The sequence below is a fragment of the Chanodichthys erythropterus genome, chromosome 21, assembly GCF_024489055.1.
Source record: "Chanodichthys erythropterus isolate Z2021 chromosome 21, ASM2448905v1, whole genome shotgun sequence".
Taxonomy (NCBI): Eukaryota; Metazoa; Chordata; class Actinopteri; order Cypriniformes; family Xenocyprididae; genus Chanodichthys; species Chanodichthys erythropterus.
Window position 1 is genome coordinate 17202192 of NC_090241.1, and position 23881 is coordinate 17226072.

At 36.4% G+C, this 23881-nt stretch overlaps 1 protein-coding gene across 3 annotated transcripts in view; it reads left to right on the plus strand.

The window, feature by feature from the left end:
• LOC137011464 (uncharacterized) overlaps positions 1-23555 on the plus strand; it is a 139340-nt gene extending 115785 nt beyond the window's left edge. Inside the window, exons 4-6 of one of the 3 annotated variants that reach the window (XM_067374330.1) lie at positions 3282-3308; positions 5671-5876; positions 21966-23555. In XM_067374330.1, the coding sequence (XP_067230431.1) occupies positions 3282-3308; positions 5671-5876; positions 21966-22170 (438 nt within the window). In that variant the 3' untranslated portion in view covers positions 22171-23555. The remainder of the gene's footprint in view (positions 1-3281; positions 3309-5670; positions 5877-21965) is intronic. The other 2 variants (XR_010893475.1, XM_067374331.1) reach the window with 2 other exon arrangements.
• Positions 23556-23881: the final 326 nt, after the last annotated feature.

A 23881-nucleotide genomic window follows, 5' to 3' on the forward strand; every position in this document is an offset into this window, starting at 1 on the left:
GCCCCCAGGGCACGGTTGCCTTGTGGATAAAGTAATAATGCGGATGCGGATATGCGACCTGCACGTACAAAGTACAAAACACTCCAAAACACTCCAAAACACACCATAAAAGTATCAAAAAATGCCATAAGATTCTGTTTTCTAAGTTATCTGAATCCATTACTTATTTGTATTAGGAACACATGCATTTTTCACTGAAAATCTGGCCTTGTGCATTCATAAGACCATTTGTGTAGCAGTGTGCAATTCAAGAAGGTTCACAAAACCAGCGTGAATGATTCGGTCATGAATCTGACTGATCCAGTTCTTGAGTTCTAACTGGATTGGAAGATTATCGGTGAATAATGACTTAAATGTCCATCTGTTTGTTACACAAAGCTATTATGTCTTTAGAAGACTTTATATTTTTTATGATAATTTTCTGGTGCTTTCTGTCCACTGCCCACTTAAGAGAGGTTCCAGTAAGTGGAACCTCTCAGCAAACCGTCAGTTTTCACTTAGGCAATGAGTCTTTGATGCTGTAGTAAAGTTGTCTCTCTGTATCTTGTAGTGGTCACAAAGTGTTCACTTCAGGGCCCATCCTCTTTCCTGTCAGATTCAGACAAGTCCTCTGATCAACTTATGCTAATGCTGGTCTAACAAAGCCCTCCACTCCCACGCCAACACAGCAATGTCTATGCAAAACAGCAGCCAGAGGGAGAGGACAAAATATATTCATGTTTTTTTTCCTCCACCCTTCTTTTCCAACTCTGTCCTTTCTCTCCGGGGTTTTTTTTGTTTTTTTTTATCTTTCCTTTCACTTGACCATTTGTGCTTTTTGTTTCCTTTCTTCAGCCGACATCATTTACAGCATGTTAAAAGATGAACTGTGCCCCTCTTGTAGATTTGATCAGTTGTTATGAGTTCCCCTGAGAGAAATGGACTCCGTATCCCAGCGTACCTCGATTGACAATGGTTCTGTGCTGATTGTACATCAGCGGCAAAGCTTGTGCACTGGTTGGATAAATTTTTTTTTTTTTTTTTTTTTTTTTTTGTGCATGCTTTATTTTGTAGCACTAGTGCAAAGAGGACATCTTGTAAATATAGAAACAAATTAATAATATATGTATAGTTAGGCCCTCAGGTGAAATGCATTTCCAAAAATGATGTCATATATACGTAATGCACAAATGTACAAAATGTATTTGGGTTACCTTATTAATATGGATCATAGAAGAATGTGTAGTGTCCTACTTCCAAGATGTTGGCTTTTAAATAATCCCAATAGGCCTTGTGTCGCCTAATTGATTGATTGGGATAGCTCCTAAAGGTCATTTTCATAAAACATTAGGAGGTGATGAACACAATGCTGTCTGTGATTGTTAACCAAGAGTTAATTTATTACAACAAGCATACTAACTATGTAGTTATACTGGATTACCTGCTAAAGATGTTACAAATTCACACCATTTGGGATAATAAAATGTTTAATTATCCACCACTATTTTGAATACCTAATTACATATAAAGCATCTCTTTTATCAAATGAGATGCCTGACCCAGTTCATTTTTCCTTTACTTCCACTTTATTGCACATATGTATTCATAACATGTAAAGAGGTCATGTATCAAAAGCTGCAAGAACAATTTTCACATTCATTACCCATTAGAGAGCTAATCTGTATCAACTTATAGCTGGTTTGAGTTTATCCCACTTCAATATGAGAGGCACATCTACAGTAATTGCTTTATTAAGGTTAAAAATGTACATTAAGAGGGATTTTTACTATTGCTGTGACTATCTATCTATCTAATCACTTTTTTCTAAAAAATTACTTCAGTATTTTTCCAAAAGAAGAAAAAAGGTTTACATCCAATAGTTCTATTCTAGAAGGAACGGAAAAAACATGGAAACCCACAAGACCATCTTTTCCACTGCTTGTCTCAATAATGCTGCTTCTTATCTTTAGGTCTTCCAGGGTAATCAAATTTTCCTGCTGTATTCTGTGACCCTTTTACAGTGCTTTTAACCCAGACCGAGTCTCCTTAGCCTTGATAGAGCCATTGTTTAAATACAAATATGACAGGGGCCCAGGGGCATACTGAGAGGATAGAGATACAAGGCTAACAGCTGCACAGTAGTGCTCCATTTCACTGCTCACCCGTTTAAAAAACTTTTAACGGGCTATGCCATCTTGCCTCTGATTATTTAAGACAAAGACACTGACCCATTCTCTCCACCCTTATCTTTCCCTGAATGTTCCTTTTCCTTTACTGTCCCTCCATTAGAAGTCTCACATTGTTCAACAACATATTACCTCTCAGAAGCATTTACCTTGGGAATTGTGTCCATTAGCTTTAGAAGATGGAAAATATGTTTCTTTTTTTAACAAATAGCATTTCAGCTCCTTGTATCTATTCAGCTCAAGCACAAAGGCAGACATTTTTCCTCAATAAGTTGAAGTGGATAAATAAAAGCAGGACTATAGTGACTTTAGAATGGCAGCTTTTTCCTTTAAATTCTTGGAAAATTCTCAGTAAGAATGTCTTCGTGGCAGCAATATATTGGCTACTTCAAGTTAGGGTTGGGTAGTATGCTGGTATACAGCTTTTTTTTTTCTTTTTTTTTTTTTTACTAAAAAGAAAACTAAACGTTTGCGTGGGTTTGGCTTAGGGAAAGAGGTACATGAGGGTGAAGGAAATCGGCTAAATTAAAACTCCAGAGCATATTAACAAGCATGACGGTCCAGACAGGCCCCGTACTTTCCAATACCCCCTATTCTTGGGTTATGTAAATACCCCCTTAAATGTACTCAAAACACACAGCCCCCATTAAAAACAGCAGCTTCAAACCATCATCAAGTCAAACCTAAATCCATTTATTCCTCAGTTCTCTTGTGGGACTGCAGGCAATCATGCATCCATATATAGAAACCAGTCTAACTGTGCTACTAATGCCATGTACCCTCCCTGACTAAATAAACTCCAATATTACACCTGGAGCACAGCAATGCAAAACACCCAGAGGAGCAAAGGTCGAGCAAAGCTCGTGATGTAAAGACTATCTACTGTTTACATTCAGATGAAGGAGGGTTGTTCGAATGAAGATCAGGCTGATATTGGGGTTGTGTAGGTACACTATAGTTTTGAACCACATGGAGGGAGAAAAGGCCATTCAGGAAGTATCTGTGTGCTAGTGGAACAGCTTCTCCTCTCACGGCCCATATCTGTTTTCTGTAGGAATCTAGCCTGTTTATATTTGTCCAACTTTGATGTTGATTTTTTTTTTTTTTTTTTTTCAGCGAGATCCTGAAAAGCTCCACATGTTGGTTTGTATCTGTTGCTGTATGTGCCTCAGATCATGGCAGCTCTTGTACGCTTCCACAAGTGGGCACCCACTTTACCTCTGTAAATTAATTAGCTTCGGTGTGGAAATAAAAGCAGGTGAAAGTTCAGGGTCTGCCTGGGATGATTCGAATCAGGTCCCTCTGAAGCTCTCTTTCCTTCTTTCTTTCTCTCTCTCTCTCTCTGTTTTTCTCTATCTGGCTGAAGGGCAGAGTCAAACATAGAGGCTGAGAAATGAAGATGGATGCGTCCCACTATCAGGAAAGCACTTACTGCAGTTTGATGCAACCTTAAACAGTGCAGATAGTTCAGTGGCACTTGCCACAAAGAATCTAATTAATGAATAGCTGTTCTAACACAAGTGAGGCGGCGGTATGCATTTGCAGATGAGGCAGGGACACTAATTAAATGCTGTTCCAGATATCACACCAGGAGTGGTTAGCTTGTCAGGCTTCTTTTCTTTTTCTTTTTTCTTTTTCTCAAGTTTCTTTTTTTTTTTTTCAAGGGGAATTTTTTTACTCCTCATCCACAAAAACACATATGAGGACTGAGATGCGAAGTTGTAGGTGGAATAAAGACCCGTTCTATTATGCTGTAGGTGAGCTTTCTGTGTGGCCTACAAAAATCCTCTGTTTGGTTTATATATTTATGAGATGAATTGAGGATGTGGTGATCTATTCATCTACTTCCTCAGAGTAAATACTTTCCTGTAAAATATTTTGTGGTTATTAAATTTCTCACCAACTCGGATATTAATTTGGTAAGTGGCAAGAATATTAATAAAACAGGCTATAAAACAAAATGTCAGCGACAAAGTGCCTGAGGGCGCAGGAGTACACACACACACACACGCAATGTGTGGCCGTGACAGAGTTCTCCATGCCTGAAGCCAAGGCGAGAGAGAGAGAGAGAAAGAGAGAGAGAGAGAACAGGTGTGAAGCCACAAGCTGTAGTCAGGAGGGATGTTTAGCCTCACAAAGGCGGCTTGTTTGTTTTCTGTGGAGCCCTAATGACTGGCCCTCAGGATACGGAACGAAAACAGAAAAGCATACTTTTATAAAAGCTTTTCTGATATTCTATCTGAAATATTTTGATTGCTGATAAGATTCAAGTTTCAATTAAAATTACAATATTATTTAACTAGCTATTTTTTTTAACTGTTTACACTGCAAACAGTAAATATGTGCACTTGTTATCTTAAGGATCAAGACCTGATCTGACCTTTAAAACATTCATTCCTTGATGTAACCCAAGGAGGTTTGTAATATTTATCGATATATGTTTTTTTAATTGCCAACAATTAAATGAAGAGAGAGGCTTTTTGGATCCAGATGTTTGAAAGTTTGTCACATATGCGTTCCCTGTGACAGAGGAATTCTTCCATCTGCATCCAATTCACACAGAAGGTGTCGAACAAAGTACTAAGATTCTCAAACAAGGAGGGCAATGTTTTGAAAGCGCCTCAGAGTCACAATATTTACTCTTTTCAGCCTACATATTAAAGGGTTAGTTCACCCAAAAATGAAAATTCTGTCATTTATTACTCACCCTCATGTCATTCCACACCCGTAAGACTTTCGTTCATCTTCGGAACACAAATGAAGATCTTTTTGATGAAATCTGAGAGCTTTCTGTCCTTTCGTTGACAGCTATGCAAATGAAACTTTGACACTTCAAAATGTTCATAAAGAGATCATAAAACTAATCCATGTGAATAGAGTGGTTTAGTCCAAATTTTCTGAAGAGACTAAATCGCTTTATATGATGAACACATTTAATTTAGGCTTTTCACATATGAACATTGATCAGCGAACATAAACAGAAGCTCAATCGAATCTGATTGACGCACAAGAATAATAAGAATGGTTCTTGCACATCATGCGAACATCCTTGAGCTTCCGTTGGTTTACCCCAATTGATGTACGAGTTTATGAATGTGCATAAAATCTGTTCATCATATAAAGCGATTGTTTCTCTTCAGAAATTTTTTGGACTAAACCACTCAATTCATATGGATTAGTTTTACGATCTCTTTATGAATTTTCTGAAGCTGTCAACAGAAGGACAGAAAGCTCTCAGATTTCATCAAAAGATCCTCATTTGTGTTCTGAATATGAACGAAAGTCTTATGGGTTTGGAACGACATGAAGGTGAATAATTAATGACAGAATTTTCATTACTAACCCTTTAAGCTGGGATAGTAAAAAGTATTTTAACATTACTCACTTCAACTATATATGACAAAGCCAATTTTCCTAAATCAGACATTTCAGAAATCCCCTGCTTTGATTGCTCCCTTCCTGTTTATCCTTCAGTAATGAGACTTCCTGTCCATGTCTCCCTCAGTATCAGCTGCAGAGATGTGCACCCTGGCGGACCGTGGCCTCTCAGTGGCAGACCTGGCCCATTCTAGCCATCGCTGTTCTCCTGCTGGCTCTGGTGCCGTACGTGGTGTATCGGATGATGACTGCTTTTGAAAATCCCCCTCCACACTCGCTCTTCAAGTCTGCTGCAATCTGCTTCGGGCTGCTTAGCGAAGCCCTGTTGATCAAGTGAGTACCGGCTAAGCTTTGTTGATACCTGTCTTGTGGCTAAACACCTGGGTGAGAACGTTACCGATAATAATAATAAATAAATAAATAAAACTCCCTATTCTGGTTCAACCTGTTTTAGAGATGGATAGGGAGACTAAAATTAATTTAATAACTGAGGCTCAGAGTTGGCAGGAGGTGTGCACATCTGTGGCTCTCTAATTATAGAAATGACAATAAACCATGTGACACCATTTGCAAACTCCAACTACCTTGTGACATCAGAAAACGAGAAGGGGAGTTCGAGACCACCACTGTTTTATTTCTTCCAGCTCTTCTCAAACAATGCATATCTATCTGTATGTGTGTTTAATGTGTGTATGTGTGTGTTTGTTGGATTAAACAACCCTTTCATATTTCATTATGACCAGATGGCTTCTCCGACTGTTGTATGTATGTGTGCATGTATGTGTGTACCATATTTGCCTCAAGTCATTACTAATGCTTGATTAAAGTTGAGATCAGTTTGATTAGATTTCAATCAGCCGTTTACTATCACGCTTTTAATTTTCTTCTGTATGTTCATCATTATAATGAGTAAAACAATAAGCAAACAGTAGGAAAATGAGATCGCGTGAGGTTCCTTTCGTCTATGTTTGTGTATGTAAGTAGGTTATGTAGTGTTATTGAGCCTAATTATCATATTGCGTGAGCAGCAGGAGCGTGTGCAATCTTTTTTCTTTTAAAGGACATATGCATTATTAGTATACTCAGTCAAACACACTCAGCTTGGAAGTCTAGTCAGTTTTCCTACAGATGGCTGAAGGTGTGCGAGATATTGACATGATCAATGAGGTGTAAAATTAAAAGCTATATTGATCGCATTTCCCCTTCGTTTCAATTTGTTATACATATATATATGGCAACTCAATAGCCAAGCTTAACTAATTTTCCTGTATTTTCCAATGAGTGGAGCATTTGAAGTTAATAGGTAACTCATTTAGATGTTATCAGTAATGACAAGCCATTAATACATGACACATGCTGCTCATGAAATCTGAGCCTGGTGGATATACAGTATTGCTTTTTATACGTAGCTTGGAAATGTTAAGAAAAGGAATAATTATAATAAAATGTGCAGTATGTGTTCTGTCCACATGAGATGTTTCATATCTAGTGAGTGTGTCATAAACTGATGTTATTAAAAGATCATTCTGTCTGCATAAAAATTTTCTCGCTCTTGCATAAGGTCTTTTGAGGAGCGTTTTGTTTTGCTCTCTGTTGAAAACTTCAGTGTTAGAGAAAATGAAACTGATGTTTTATTCTTTTGAAGAATAAAAAGAGAAAAAAGAAAAATCCATACAAATCAATAAAACCTATGAGAGCAGCATCCATTACTGTAAAAGCTGTAACAATAATAAAAATGCCCATTTTTTTCATCCAGTTGGGCAGTATGGTTGCAAAACCGTTCACATGCTTCCCCTCTGATTCAAAAAACATGTGACAAATCCATAAACCAATAACAGAGAATAGCTTTTTTATGTCTGATTATCTGACTCTCCACGATTTGTATTTCTGTAATGTCTTTCATTTTCACTGAAAAAAAATTACTGTAATTTATATCAAAGCCCATTTTCTGATCGAACAGTAATAAGTTGCTGGGCTCGTCCTGTCAACAACTGACAAGAAAACAAATTTAATCTGAAGTGTTATTTTCCTCAGAGAACAGGTTCATAAAATACATTCATTTCCAACTTATGACAACTGCTCTCTTGCCTGTTTCTGAATCGCTTTATAAAGATCTGAAATGAACAGGTCATAAAGAGAGGCCGGGTGTTTGTGAAAAGAAGCAGCTTCATCCTGTTGCTCCTGAATGTCGCTGTTTATTTTGCCTTTATTTGAAGACAAGCCTTCATTTGTCACATTTGTATTTAATTTCTTGAGGTTTGTCTATTTGATTCAGAGAAATAATCTTTGAACATTACATTTTTGCTTTCAATTAAAGCAAAAAACAGGATACACATGCTTTCTCTCCATCTATGCTCTCTCTCTCTCTCTCTCTCTCTCTCTCTCTCTCTTTATCCTACTAGGTTTTATAAGAGTGTTTTTCAGTTTTAATATAAGTAATTGGAAAAATGCTCCGGGTGCTTCGAGTCATTAGTAAATGAGCAGTCTGCTTTTATTAGCATCCGACTTGTAAATAATGCATTAAAATCCTGAAATAAACATGATCAACTCTGCTCAGTATCCATAATGGGAAAAAAAAGAAAAAAAAACATTGCTTGACTTCCACAACTGAGTCGAAATGTGTACATTTAAGATGATATTTATGGAAACGGTAATGCAAATACAATATCACAGCGGGTGCCTTTTCAGAATAATGAGGGAAATTAAATTTTGTGATATGTACAGTAATTGTTCCAACACACCCCCTCTCTCTTCATTTCTTTGTTTTATGAAAAAAAGAAAATTCGGGGCTGTTTGTAATCAAGGAAATAGGGCTTATAGGTTTTCTTATTAAACACTTTTTCAGCAAGGAATGTGCCTTGTGAACTGGTAATTAATATTGTGGCTGGGCTGGTAATTTGCTCTCACGCCATTATACTGTTGTTCCAGCCGTTATCCACGCTAGTAATGAGCTGTAATTTTACAACGGGAAATTGGTTTATGTTTAAACAACACATTAAATTGTTAGAGAGAAGCATCAGGCTAAAGTACTGCATTGCTTTACATATCTCACCTTATATTTTGGGGCCAGGAAAAGGCTTAAAACACAATGTTGTTTTAAGTTCAGGTTTACCATGAGGGACAAAATGTTGTATTAAAATATCTTGGACCTATAAAACATTTGTTCTAGATAAGTACACTTGTCTAATCCATCATGAGTGTAGTTACCACTAGTTCTATAAAGAGAAAGGCCAGTAAAAACATTTGCACACATTACTGCTAATCTGTACTACAGCCTGTTTTGTCAAATACCCATTTGCATAATTTTTAAGTGTCTCAATACACTATTTCCCATGTTAGATGCATGTAACTACTATCAAATGAAATCAGACACAACCAAATCTAAACCTGAAAGATGTAGAATGTCTTTCTCATCTAGACAATAGGATCATCCACACCCTGCCTGTTGAATATAATATAATATAATATAATATAATATAATATAATATAATATAATATAATATAATATAATATAATATAATATAATATAATATAATATAATATAATATAATATAATATAATATAATATAATATAATATAATATAATATAATATAATGCCTCTGTGAAAGATGGTTTGGATTCTTTTTAGACATAGATTTATTGGTCAAGTGCTCCATCTAAATCAAACTGTGATTAAAAATGATATACTGTTTTTAACTACAGGTTTAACATAACGTTCAAATGTTTGGGTCTAAAAAAATTATCAGTTTCCACAAACATATTAAACAATACAACTGTTTTCAACTTTGATAAAGATGTCACTTGAGCACCAAATAAGGTTATTGGAATGATTTCTGAAGGATCATGTGACACTGAAGACTGAAATAATGGCTGCTGAAATTCATTTTTGCCATCGCAAGAATTAATTATATATTAAAATATACTGAAAAAGAAAAGTTATTTTAGTAATTGTAATAATATTATATTTTAATATTTCACAATATTACAGTTTTACTGTATTTTTCATCAAACAAATGCAGCCTTAGTGAGACTTCTTTCCAAAACAAAACAAAAAATGTGCAAGTACATCAAAAAATCACTTATGTCTCCTTATGTCAAACTTTTGTAAAATTCTTATTTTTTTGTATTATCATTATTTTTCTTCTTCTTTCAAAACAGTGAAAAATTGTTACCTGCTCACTTTATAAAGTGCTTTATTCACAAACATTCATCTCTCTTTTTTCTTTTAGAATGAGTGAATTGTGACATATGCTGTGTTAAAATGATTGTAACCACAGGTAGACTCAACCCAATCTCACGGCAATTCATACGTATTTTACGAGGTGGCTAATTCGTACGAATTCATATGACCTCAGTCGTACAAATTTGTTAGTTTTTTGCTAAATCGTACGTATTTTACGAGGTGGCTAATTCGTATGAATTCGTACGAATGACCTACCCCAAACCCCGCCCCTAAACCTACCCATCACTAGGGTTTAGATGAATCGTATGAATTTGTACAAATTAGCCACCTTGTAAAATACTTACGAATTGGTCATGAGATAGCGTTGGTAGACGCCTCGCTGAATCTTTTTCATTCAGCTCATGTAATTACCAAAACAACGTTCTGTTAAACAACGTTTAAAGCACCTTTAAAAAATTTTTTTTTTTTTTTTTTTTTTTTTTTTTTTATTATCATTATTAAATTATCATTATTAAAAAGTAAAATAAAGTGCTTTGGTAACACTTTATTTCAATGGTCCACTTTAGACATTCGACTAACTATGAGTAACTTTGACAACTAACTCTCATTAGAGTATTAGACTGTAATATCTGCTAACACTTTATTTTGATGGTCCCCCAACAGACATTCAGCTAACTATATATATAAGTATCTTTGCAACTACGTCAATGTATTCTACTAACCCGAAACCTAACACCTAACCCTAAACCCTAAATTTACAGTCTATTATTGCTCTAACGAGAGTTAGTTGACTTGTAGGTGCAAAGTTACTTAGTAGTATGTCAGTGGACCTTTGAAATGAATTGTTACTAATGCTTTTCCTCAGGTTCATGTAATATCAGCTTTGACACATTTTAAAAGGAAACCTTTAAAAAAAAAAAAAAAAAAAAAAAAAAAAAAAAAAAAATTTGTTTCTGTGTAAAATACAATGTGTAATTGTAAGAGGTTTGTCTTACAATCATATTTATATATGTGTGTGCACCAATCTGCATGTGTATATGTGATTAGCAGAGCAGTAGGAGTGCCATTTTGATGCATTGCACCCCAGGTGCAATCTATGCAAATGAGCAGACAATTGTAGCATGTTCGTATAAACGAATTCCACCTCTTAATAATTGCATGGGAGTTATTTATTACCAAAAGCTATCTGATATTTTGTGTAAGATCAGCCTTGTGTAACAAGTTGACATCCCATCTTATTAAGTGTAGCTTGCATAAATGATGTTGTGTGGAGCAAGAACCCCCTATTTTGGGAACTTGAAATGTCCACAGATCTTTCTACTGTCTGAGCATGCAATGTTTTCTGGATACATATTTACGTTTACTGTTGTTGGCGCTCTAGTAAAATGGAACCAGCCCAACAACACAGAAAAAAACAAATCCTGTATTTCACGTAATCTGGGTCATACTGTATTTTCTTTTACCTAATTTTGTTCATGGTTTTTGGTTTTTACAATTACGCAAGTAGCTTGTACATGTTGATATATTGACATTCTGTAAGAGTGTCTATGATAAAGAGCAGGAAATATTTTGTAAAAGTCTAGTTTAAAACAAGTGCCAGATTCTTAGTCATGTGCTCTGTGTATCCATGTTGGTTTTGTGTGAATTTGAAAAACTTTTCTACCATATTCATATCTTAATATATTTTTAAAAAAGTTTTCAAGGTAAAAAGTACTTTTTGTAATATCTTCGTTAACCTTTATTTAACCAGGCAAGTCATCTAACAACGAGATCTTATTTTCAAAAACTTATTGTATACTTATATTTTAAAATCATTTTATATCATTTTTTTTTATATATATTATATTCAAAGTATTATGTTAATTAGACCATGTGGCTTTTCTGTAGACAAAACCTTCTCAAATAATAATAAACTTCAAAGCACTTTTGTTCTGAGGCCCCGTTTACACTAGTGCGTTTTCATTTTAAAACGGCGTTTTCGAAAGTCTCCGTTTTCAAGGTTCGAAAACACCGGCGTAGTGTAAACAATAGGCGTTTTCAAACTAAAACGGGGTTTGCAGCATTTTTGAAAGTCTCAGTTTTCAAGGTTCGAAAACGAACTAGTGTAAACACGTGTTTTCTTTTTTTTTTTCTCCATCATTATAATATCAGGACAGTTATATAACCTTGGCAGTTTTATAACGTGTTAATCATATAGAAGAGGTGTATTCAATAGATATGACAAAAAATGAGCATTACTTGATTGACCCATCAACCTAAATTGTTGAAGTGACAGATAAATTTGCACAGTAGAGTTACAACCTTCAATGTCAGCAACAACAGACACTGGAAGCATTTTCTCATCCTTTTTAAAAGCCCATAAGCTGGCCCTAATTATACACAATTATATGGCTAGTTGCATTTTATTATTTGCATTTATCATTGTTTTTTTTTTTCCTGCTGTCCTGCGACTCATTCTTGGATTACAATCCACTGCTCTAGTGCAGTTCCATTTATAAGAAACTCCACCGTGACTTTTTGCTCCTTTAAAAAGAACTACAATTGTGGTATGCAAATGGAAATCCAGTCAGCTAATCCATCATCAAACAATAGAGAAGAATTAGACATCAGAATGGCCACTGGAATAGGAAAAGACTGGAACAGGACTCATAATGTTCTCGATGGCTGTGTAATGGCACTCTTTTATTGGGTTATGATGCACTGTCACAATCTGTTTTTCTCCTTAACTTTCACTCATTGGCACTCTTCCTGTCTCGGTCATTTCAGATCTTTATGCCATTTCACTACAATTATCCTCTCATTTCCAGTCTTTGTTTTTCCAGTACCGTGTCTACAGTTGGGAGGTGTGTGTGTATGAGGCACAGAGAAGGGGATTTGCCCCATGGTGCCCATGCTGCCCGTGGTGTGCCACTGTCCTGCTGCCTACTGTCAGGGTGCGTCTCAGTCAGCGAGGACCCTTGGGGGACTGGAGGCCCCGCTTAGGGACCAGCCCCTCCTACTCACCCTCAGCGTCTCATCTGAGCTTCTGTCATCTTAACCTTTGCAAAAGCGCTCGGAGACAACCGTTTAGGAAAACAAAAGAAAAAAAACACCCTCTTCTCTGCATGTCTCCTGACCTTTCCCTGTTATGTTCATCTCATTTTAGGAAACTACTTATTTATTTATCACAATAGCTTATTAATGTAGGGGGCTGTCGTGGTAATATGCACATTTTGTCCTAAGGCAGAATAAAATTGCAGTGACATTAAAGACATCTGGAAATTGAGGGCATTCTTGGAAACGTTTTGTGGGCATGTGACAGGATTTTTTGACCCTCACACTTCTGTTCAGGCATTTGAAGGTACTGAATGATCTGCTGTAGTCTAGGATCAACGGTGTCGTGGCGTTTCTGAATAACAAAGGTTGTTTGATGCTTTTGTCCTAGCTGATACAGATTCACCCCAGGGTTGAGACCGCTCATTCTGTTTGATCTTCAAATCTACCAACAAGTAATAAAGCCCATATATATGACAGAAGAAAATGCCGCCTGATCTGAATGATTAAATTCCACCTCATAAAACTGAACAAACACAGACTGCATTGCACTGTATCTACATGTTGTTTGAGTAGGGCCTGTAATTGTAATGCATTTGCTGATGGTCTGTTAGGTTCAGGCAGCACTCACTGATAAACAATAAGGTTCTTGTGAGTCCCCAGGCTGTGAACAAGTAGAGTCAGATCTTTATCACAACCAATTACTCAGGGTTATGGTCAGGGTCCGGTTGAAGGGGCTGGGGCTTTTCCAAACCTCTCTTCATTCTCTGAACCTCCATCCGTCTTCAAGAAAAAAACAATGCTGTCACAAATCAATTACTGGCAAAAATAATTTGTTAACTTATCTGAAGTGTGTAATTTGGGCTATTGTGAAAACGCAACTGCATTTCATGACTTGTTGTTTTCAAACAGGTTTCCCTAATCACTCCCTCAGCCATTGTTCAAAATTTGGGACGAAGCTTAGTTTTCTGTGTAGGGTTGGTTGGGATGTTTGGTGCCACGAAATCTGGGACCAGAATCTGGCAGTAAGTTTTGGAAGATCATTTTTAGTCCATATCTGACTTTTCAGGATTGGAGATGGATTAAAAATTAAGTCGCACACCTTACTGCCAGATTCTGGTGCCACTTCAAACAGTGGTACAAGATGATGTGGTGCTGGTCCTTCAAGAGTCACTCTCAATCAGTCTATAAAGCCTATATAAAAAAAAAACAGTATTCATGTATTTTACAACACTTCAGCTTGTGATTCTTCTTAAGTGAGGTGTCATTTTTTAGGATTCTTTATTCTTTGGTGGTGCTGGAGAGTAAATGGTTCCTGATGGATTCACACTTAATTCTTCACCTTAATTCTTTATTCTTTTGCAGTTAACATGTCTTCTCCACCTGTTTTTGTCTGATCCTGCTGACCCAATGAGTGTTTTGCTGTCCATTGGTCATGCCTTAACTTTGCAATTTCTAGTGTTGCATTAGTATTGCATACTTCTCATGAGCATTTAATAATTTTTGACTTTTTATTTTTGTCTGATAAAAAAAACCCTGTCTAATAAACGTAGAAGGCGTTTTTCATTTCCAGCATTCATGAACAATTATATATCACTTATAAATGATTAAATACAAAATTAATAGTTATTAAGATTGATGTGGTTTGGAATTGGTAAAATGTGCTTGGGAAAAAAATATGATCAGAAAATCAACTTGCCTAATAATTCTGCACAGGGTGTATAGCATTGGATATAGAATGGGAAATCATTGCTTAGCACTTACAGGAAGTCATGACTTACTACTTGCATTAAGTATTTCTAATTACTTAACTTAAAAAAATTTACAATATACAACCCAAATTCTGGAAGTGTTGAGACGTTTTTTAAATTTGAATAAAATGAAAACTAAAAGACTTTCAAATCACATGAGCCAATATTTTATTCACAATAGAACATAGATAACATAAATGTTTAAAATGAGAAATTTTACAATTTTGTGCACAAAATGAGCTCATTTTAAATTTGATGCTTGTTACAGGTCTCAAAATAGTTAGGACGTGGCCATGTTTACCATGGTGTAGCATCTCCTCCTCTTTTCAAAACAGTTTGAAGACGTCTGAGCATCGAGGTTATGAGTTTCTGGAGTTTTGGTGTTGGAATTTGGTCCCATTCTTGCCTGATATAGGTTTCCAGCTGCTGAAGAGTTTGTGGTCGTCTTTGATGTATTTTTTTTGTTTAATGATGCGCCAAATGTCCTCTATAGGTGAAAGATCTGGACTGCAGGCAGGCCAATTCAGCACTCGGACTCTTCTACAACAAAGCCATGCTGTTGTAATAGCTGCAGTGTGTGGTTTTGCATTGTCCTGCTGAAATACACAAAGCCTTCCCTGAAATAGACGTCGTCTGAAGGGGAGCATATGTTGCTCTAAAACCTTTATATACCTTTCAGCATTCATAGTGCCTTCCAAAACATGCAGACTGCTCATACCGTATTTACTTATGCACCCCATACCATCAGAGATGCTGGCTTTTCAACTGAATGCTAACCCTGGCACTGTATAATACTTTAGTAGAACATTTTAGTGGAGGGCACTGCTCTGTAAAACATTTAAATTTATGTGTGTGTATACTACATTAATTTCAGTGAAGTCACTCCAGACTGTTTCGAATGCATTTGTATAGGATGTTTGTTGACAACTGTGCATGTATAGGTGAGTTTTTGACAGCTGTCAGTCCTCCACAGAGAAAAATATAGATAATTCAGCACAAACTGTTTAGATGAGCTCAAATACTATTACATCAAAACAGTAATGATGATATTTGAGATGTGATGATGCAGGTTTTACTTCACATGAGGCCTCTGTGTCAGCCGTGATGAGCGAGGACAGGGTGCTGCCACAGGTTTCACATCTTGCACAGACAGCAAATCTGATGACACTGGCCTTGAGCTCTGCTCATGTGCCCCCCTCTCAGTCCCACCATCTCACTGTCACGCAGAAAAACTCCCCCGACCGCTCCAACCCGGCGCTGCACATTTTCATACTCAGAGCCCGGAGGTTAAAATCGCTCATTACGCCGCCTGAGATTTATTAAAATAGATTATAGAAATGTTAATTAAGTCATTAATTACATTATTTAATCAGCATTGACAGATAATGCGGTGAGCATTTGTGGTTTGGAGGGGGGAGGTGACAAACCAGGGGGAGGGTTGATGTCGGATCTGTGTGTGTGCACGAATGTCTGCTTGGGGGGCTAAATGGACGAATTCATGTTGCTTACGTGAATAAATGACTCTTAAGGTATTATATTTGATATGATGGTGTCTGATGTACAGAATGTCCAGCTCTACCACTATGGATCATACAAGCCATGCGGACAGCAATAAACCTAAAGTGTAGTTTATTTTTGTCATCCATACATCAGGTAAAGATATGGACCTTTTATGGAATCATAGGTGGAAATTATGATAATAATGATAGTGAAAGTTAGATTTTCAAGTCAAGTCATATAGCTTTACTGAAAATCATGATGTTAATGTTTATAATATCTTCATGCCTTATAGTCGCATTTTGCTGGCTGGGTGATAATAGAGTTTACATTTTGTGGCGATATAATCACACAGCCGAGATTAGCTATATTAGTACATATTGCTTTACACAAATGTGCTGTGAGTATGTGGATAAAAGTGGATGTACTATATATCCAACTTTATATAGAGAGCTGTGCGATAATATAGTTTACATTTTGCAACAATATAAACCATCATGCAGTTGAGATTTGCTATATTGTATAAATCGCTTGGATGTATTGGATGTATGATATGTCCAAGCTTTATTTTGATGATCCCCGTTTGACATTCTGTTGCTTATATGTAATCTTACGCCTACATGTCAACTAACTGTCATTAGATTATTAATAGAGATTAGTAGACTGTCTGCTTAGAGGGTTATTTCATTTCAAATGACATTTCCATCATTAATTACTCACCATCATGTTGTCCCAAACACGTAAGACCTTTGTTCATCTTCGGAACACAAATTAAGATATTTTTGATCAAATCCGAGGGTTTCAGCACGAAGCAAATGTGTGATGCTGACAAAGGAGCCGGCCAATAATGAGTTGGCGTTCTGACATAGAACATGGAAGTGTTCACTACGCCAACTGTGAATGACAACAGTTCATATTGTTAAATAAAGTAGTTATTTTTGTTTTGTTTTTATGCACAAAAAGTATTCTCGTCACTTCATAACATTTAGGTTGAACCACTGTAGTCACGTTGACTATTTTATCAATGTCTTTACTACCTTTCTGGACCTCAAAATGGTGCAGTGACATTGCTGCCTACTGTATGTGTGCTTCAGAAACCCTCGGATTTCATTAACAATGAACAATGATCTTATGGGTTTGGGACGTCATGAGGGTGAGTACTTAATGACAGAAATTAAATTTTTGGGTGAACTAACCCTTTAATATCTGCTAAGACTTTATTTTGATGGTCCCCCAACAGACATTTTACTAACTTTGCAAGTATGTCAACTTATTATACTAACCCAAACCCATTATTCTACTAACACAATCCCAAACAGTCTACTAATACTCAAGTAATACTCTAATGAGAGTTACTTTTATAGTCAACAGAATGTCTAAAGGGGACCATTAAAACAAAGTGTAACCAAGTGCTATATAGGAGCAAATTTACTGATAGCAGTTGAGATTTTGTTATTTTCAGCAATTATGAACATTAATTTAGCTTCATTGTGGGATAAAAGTGACAACATGGGCAAGGAGGCCATTAGCATATAGTAACACTGTGTTCCTTTGCTCCTTCTGTGTGCTCCAGTTTTCATTCCACAATTTTAAATCTTTCATTGTGGGAGCATTTGGAGGAAGCATTTGGAGTGACATTTGGCAAAGGCCTCAAACCATATTTCCAAGCTGTTTAGAAAGAAAATACAAGGGGAGCGATCACGAGATGGATTACCAGGGAGGCGATACTGTGAACTTCCTTATCTGTTGACAGCTTAGTTACCGTTAAGAACAAGAAATGTGTTTTTCAATTCAGTGAGAATGGAGCTCTCCTTTGTCCCCATAGACCTGCATTACGGGATTGTGCGATCGGACCTGATAACTCTCAAATAACTGGCCTTGAAAATGAGTTTGGAAGAACGCTTGATTTGGTCTGTGATTCGGATTATTTATTGGCTACAAAGTTTGCTGAGTACTTTTCAACAGAAATGTGCAAAACAATTAAAGTTCCGTTCCTGAGCTTCAGTGTCGCCTGTTAAAGGACAAATATCCACTTACACAGATGGACGTTCAAATGCGTCAACATATTGCTTCTTTTTTTTTTTTTTATCTCATTTTGTCAGGGAGAATTAATGTGTGCTAATTATGATCTGACATCTGCAGATTCTATTCAAATGTGGTTAGCCATTTGTCAATCTCCTTGTAGATATCAATACTCAAGGGCTGCGTATGGGAAAAAAAAAAAGACATTTTGAATGCAATGATGATGTTTTTCAAGGTCAAGAGTGATCGAATAACAAATTGACACTCCATTAATTACAATTTCAGATGAAGTAAACACTTTATCAAAGCTTTTGAAGTGCACTGTAACCTGGGAGTGATCGTGTCTAAATGACTCTTCTCGATTGTGACACTTCCACTCCTTCTTTGAGGTTGCCTGGCAACTTGTGAGTGGCCCAACTCTTCAGATGGAGAGGCTCTTGATTGTTGAGCTGAGTGACTGTTGAAATGAATCTCAGAATGCTTCTCTGAATGTTTTTAGTTGTCACCACCCTTGAGGACTACAAAGTGACTTGTTTCAAGATAATTCCTGATGTGGCGAGTCGCTAACTTTAAGTTCTTCTTTTAACTGATGTAATTGCATTTTCGTCTGCTACTTAAAAAAAATTATCTTGATCAGACCATAAAAAATATAAGAGGTATAATGTGAAAGAAACAGCCTCACACGTACCATTCACATATCACACTTTCAAATAATTGACTTTGCAGGGTAACTGAAGTCATCCAAGCATTATAGTAATTGGCACTTTGATATCACCTCATAAACGTGCATCTCACTTTGAAAGTGTTCTGAGCAGAGTCTTTCAGGTTTGCTACCTTTCTTATTATCTCTCTTCAACACTTTCTAAACAGTTTCTGTAATTATACAGCTACTTAAATGTGGCAGAGTGACAGTTTGGGTGATATTTCACTTAGAGGTCCACAATATGTCTTTTGAAGACGATTGCTGGCCTAAATCCAATATGCTACGATCTGCCTGAGGTAAGGAAGCAGAGAATAAATTGTTGAAGAAAGGTGTATCTGGTCATTTATGGATCTCAAGAGGATTTTTCAGGGCTCCCATGGGACCTGTTATAGAGAGGGCAGGCAAATTGAGTAATAATGAGATTAAGATTGCTTAAACATGCAAGACCAATTACGGTACTGTATGTATGAATAGAACCATTCTGCATTACCACTACGTTTAAATTCATATAATCAATAACATTCATCTCTACGTCGTTTTTCAATTCTCAGTATCCACCCAACAGAAGTAGTAAACTCTGTTGAGTTATAAAGACCCTTTAATTAAGTGGACCAAGTTCTAATCCACATTACAGCTTATTCTGACCTAGAATTTGCTTAGACAGGAAGTGACCATCGGACCAACATGTAAAGGAACCAAGCACATTTTTGTTTTACATGCCATTTTGGAGTGCAGAAGTCTCCATGAAAAAGAAAGAAAGAAAGAAAGAAAGAAAGAAAGAAAGAAAGAAAGAAAGAAAGAAAGAAAGAAAGAAAGAAAGAAAGAAAGAAAGAAAGAAAGGAAGGAAGGAAGGAAGGAAGGAAGGAAGGAAGGAAGGAAGGAAGGAAGGAAGGAAGGAAGGAAGGAAGGAAGGAAGGAAGGAAGGAAGGAAGGAAGGAAGGAAGGAAGGAAGGAAGGAAGGAAGGAAGGAAGGAAGGAAAACACTGAAAATGGCATAATAAAATAGTTCACAGACACTGTTCAGAAGTTCAATAAAATTTTTCTGTAAAGAAATCTAACATTTTAAACAATATCTCAATGAACACAAAAACAATTTCCAAAATGTTGACAAGACTAAGTTTTATATAACATCTGTTTAACTTACAACATGAAAGTAAGGTTCATAATATAAATTAGGGTGATGCAAAAATGAGTACACCCCACTGAAAGTCTCTGGAGCAAAGCTAAATTTTAGACTACAAACATCTAATTTAAAGGTGCCCTAGAATCAAAAATTTAATTTACCTTGGCATAGTTGAATAACAAGAGTTCAGTACATGGAAAAGACATACATTGAGTTTCAAACTCCATTACTTCCTCCTTCTTATATAAATCTCATTTGTTTAAAAGACCTCCAAAAAACATAACATGTATACAACAATAATGTACTGTTAAATGTGGTTAAAGTAACCATCATTTCTTACTGTATTCATGGACACAAGAGATTTTCAATTTTAAACACTTGCAGTCTGTATAATGTACAAACACAACTTCATTCTTTATAAATCTCTCCAACAGTGTGTAATGTTAGCTTTAGCCACGGAGCGCTATCAAACTCATTCAGAATCAAATGTAAACATCCAAATAAATACTATACTCACATGATCTGACGCATGCATGCAGTATGCATGACGAACATCTTGTAAAGATCAATTTGAGAGTTATATTAGCTGTGTGAACTTTGAGAGCTCGGGGGGGGACAGGGAGCCTGCGATTTAAAGGGGCCGCACGCTGAATCGGTGCATAGTTAATGATGCCCCAAAATAGGCAGTTAAAAAACATTTATTTAAAAAACTCTATGGGGTACTTTGAGCTGAAACTTCACAGACACATTCAGGGGACACCTTAGACTTATATTACATCTTGTAAAAACTGGTTCTACAGCACTTTTAACAAGCATTCAACCACATGTAAGTCTAATTATTCATTAAACAGGTGTTCAGCAAAAGGGTGTTAAAACCCCTTCCCATTTCATGCTGTCAGCAATGGCACCACATGGAAGAGAAATGTCACCAGAAAGGTGAAGGCTACAAAAAGATCAGCAAAGCTTTACTTATCAGTCAGAATACTGTAGCAAAAGTGGTACAAAAATTTTAAAAAGATGGAACTGCAGCCATCTCACAGAGACGTCCAGGGAAGTTAACACCTCGACAGGAGCGTCTTCTGATGAGAAGGGTTGAAGAAAATCGGCATGCAAGTTCACTGCAGTTATCTAAAGAAGTAGAAAGTCAAACTGGGGTGACTATTTCCCGTGACACAATACGGTGTACACTGCAGAGGAATGGCATGCATGGGTGCCGTCCACGAAAGAAGCCTCTCCTAAAGCCCAGGCACAAAAAAGCCTGCCTAGAGTTTGCCAGGGCCCATGCTGACAAAGATGAAGACTACTGGGACTCTATACTCTGGAGTGATGACACCAAGATAAATGTTTTTGGAACGGATGGCTTCAAAACTGTATGGCGTCGCAAAGGTGAGGAATACAAAGAAAAATGCATGGTGCCTACAATGAAACATGGTGGTGGCAGTGTCCTTATGTGGGGCTGTATGAGTGCTGCTGGAGTCGGGGAGCTGCATTTCATTGATGGCATCATGAATTCACAGATGTACTGCTCTATACTGAAAGAGATGATACTACCATCACTCCGTGCCCTTGGTCGTTGTGCACTTTTCCAACAGAACAATGATCCTAAACACATTTCTGAAGAAGAACAGGGTGAAAGTGATTCAGTGGCTCTTGATCTGAACCCAATCGAACACCTATGGGGAATTCTGAAGAGACAAGTTGAGCATCACTCCCCATCCAGCATCCAGTCTCTAAAAGAGGCCATTCTTGAAGAATGGAAAAAGATAGATGTTGCAAAATGTCTCCAACTTGTTCATTCCATGCCTAGAAGACTTGGTGCTGTCATTAACAATCATGGAGGCCATACAAAGTGCTAGATGTAGTAGTTTTTGTTGTGGGGTGTACTCATTTTTGCATCACCCTAATTTGATTAAAACTGAAAAATGTGTAATCTAAGTTATATTATTAACCTTACTTTAATGTTATAAGTTAAACAGATGTTATATTTTCTGTGTTCATTGAGATATTGTTTAAAATGTTACTTTTCAAAGGGGGTGTATTTACGCTGAGCACTGTATTTAACCTGTTCTACTTGTTGACACTCGTGTATCTCTTTTTTTTTTCCCAAAGGTGCTTGTGCAGCTACTTCAGCCACCGACTCCAGCGAGCAGAGCAAAGCTCCTTTAGCCTCCAGCCTCGCAGATCTGAAGAGCATGAAGTCCAGACCAATCTGAGGCAGTGCGCCACGGCAGGGGTCAAAGGTTGGGACTCACCGGCAGTGGCGGTAGAGAGGAACCACTTGGTTGTAAGGAGAGGATCAGGACCACACTGTTAAATATGACCGGGGGAATAAGATCTGTGGTGCAGGAAGAAAAAAACAAAAACAAAACAAAAAAACAGTGACTTATTTAAATGTCTGGAGAGGTCCTGCTGCAGACACTGGCATATTTTCAGTAGACGAAACCCAGAAGCAGAAGAATAACAGAAATGGATGATGCCACTGTTTTCCTGGGTTGAAAATGAATGGATGCTTCATTTTTCTTTTTTTTATGTTTTAATAAAAACAGTGTTGAGTTGGTACCAAGTTTATCAGTTTACTTTACCTATATCCCAAAGCACTTTTGCCATAAAATAGTTGTATATAATTCATTGCACATGTCACTTTTTAATGGCTGACTTTTTCAAGGGATTTTCAGAACTTCTGAGCCCATTTTTCAATGTCTTTCAGAAACATAATCCATAAATGTGATATACTCAAAAAATATAAGAAGTATATTTAAGTACTGCATTGCCTGCTTTTCTTTTGGATTTCTTTTTCATTTTCACCATCAGTGTATAGGTGTAAAAATATCTTTGACCTTTCCAGAAACAAACTGATGATCCAATTAGATCACTTATAATAATTGCCAATGCAAGAAGTGCTTAAACCCTCATGAAATGTTATTTTCTGTATCATGTTAAAGGAATTTATAAAGATGTATGAAGAAAAAAAAAAAGCTTGCTTTCTTCTCTTTTGCCTGTTCTTCCTCATCTTTGCACTGAGAACAAGTGTAACATTCTCAACCCTTGCAGCGTTGAGTAATGTAGCAATATTATAATGACATGACTAATGAGGATTGAGACCATGGTAACAGGTGTTAAGCAGGATAATAAAAGGAAAGGTGGAGTGCTGTACTTTAGTTACTGTATTACTCCCACATGTTAATAAAAGTGCCGAGAGCTGAGTGCGAGCGGTTAGCAATCTCTTTTCTTTTTCTGTAGAGTGTGTACATTTATCACAGAGTGTGTCGAATCTAAATGGATGCTCTTTATTCGATATCTTTCAGTTCTTCCTGACCTGTCTCACAGGGCTTCTTCCTGTGCCTTGCCCCTGAAGACCACTGTTCACTCAATTTCAAAGTTTCACTCAATTTCAAAGTGTTTTAATGGCATGACTGATAAGATGCACTACCATTCAAAATTTGAGGTTGGTAAGATTTTAAAAAATTTTTGAAAGAAGTCTCATGTTTACTAAGGCTGTATGTATTTGATCAAAAATATAGTAATATTGTGGAATATTACTATCATTTAAAATAACTGTTTTCTGTGTAAAATGTTTTATCATTTTGATTATTGAAGAAAGATATTTCTTATTGCCAACGATGAGAACAATTGTGCTTCTCTCTTTTTTCAATGTGTAGGTTTTTATTTTAATTCTTTGATGTATATTTCAAAAGAACAACATTTATTGAAAAAATAGACATTTTTGTAACAATGTAAAAGTCTTTACTGTCACTTTTGATCAATTTAATGCATCCTTGCTGAATAAAAGTAGTTAATTAATTTAGTTTATTAATTACTTTAGTATTTTCTTTCAAAACACAGGTTACTGACACCTAAATTTTGAACTGTAGTAGAATTGCCAAAGCACATATACACACAAAAGCAGTGATTAAATAATAATAATATTAATAATAATAATTAAAATTATATATGTTTTACACTCAAGACATTAACGAACATATACTTTACAAATAGCAATAACAAAGAACATGGTTACAGTTAAA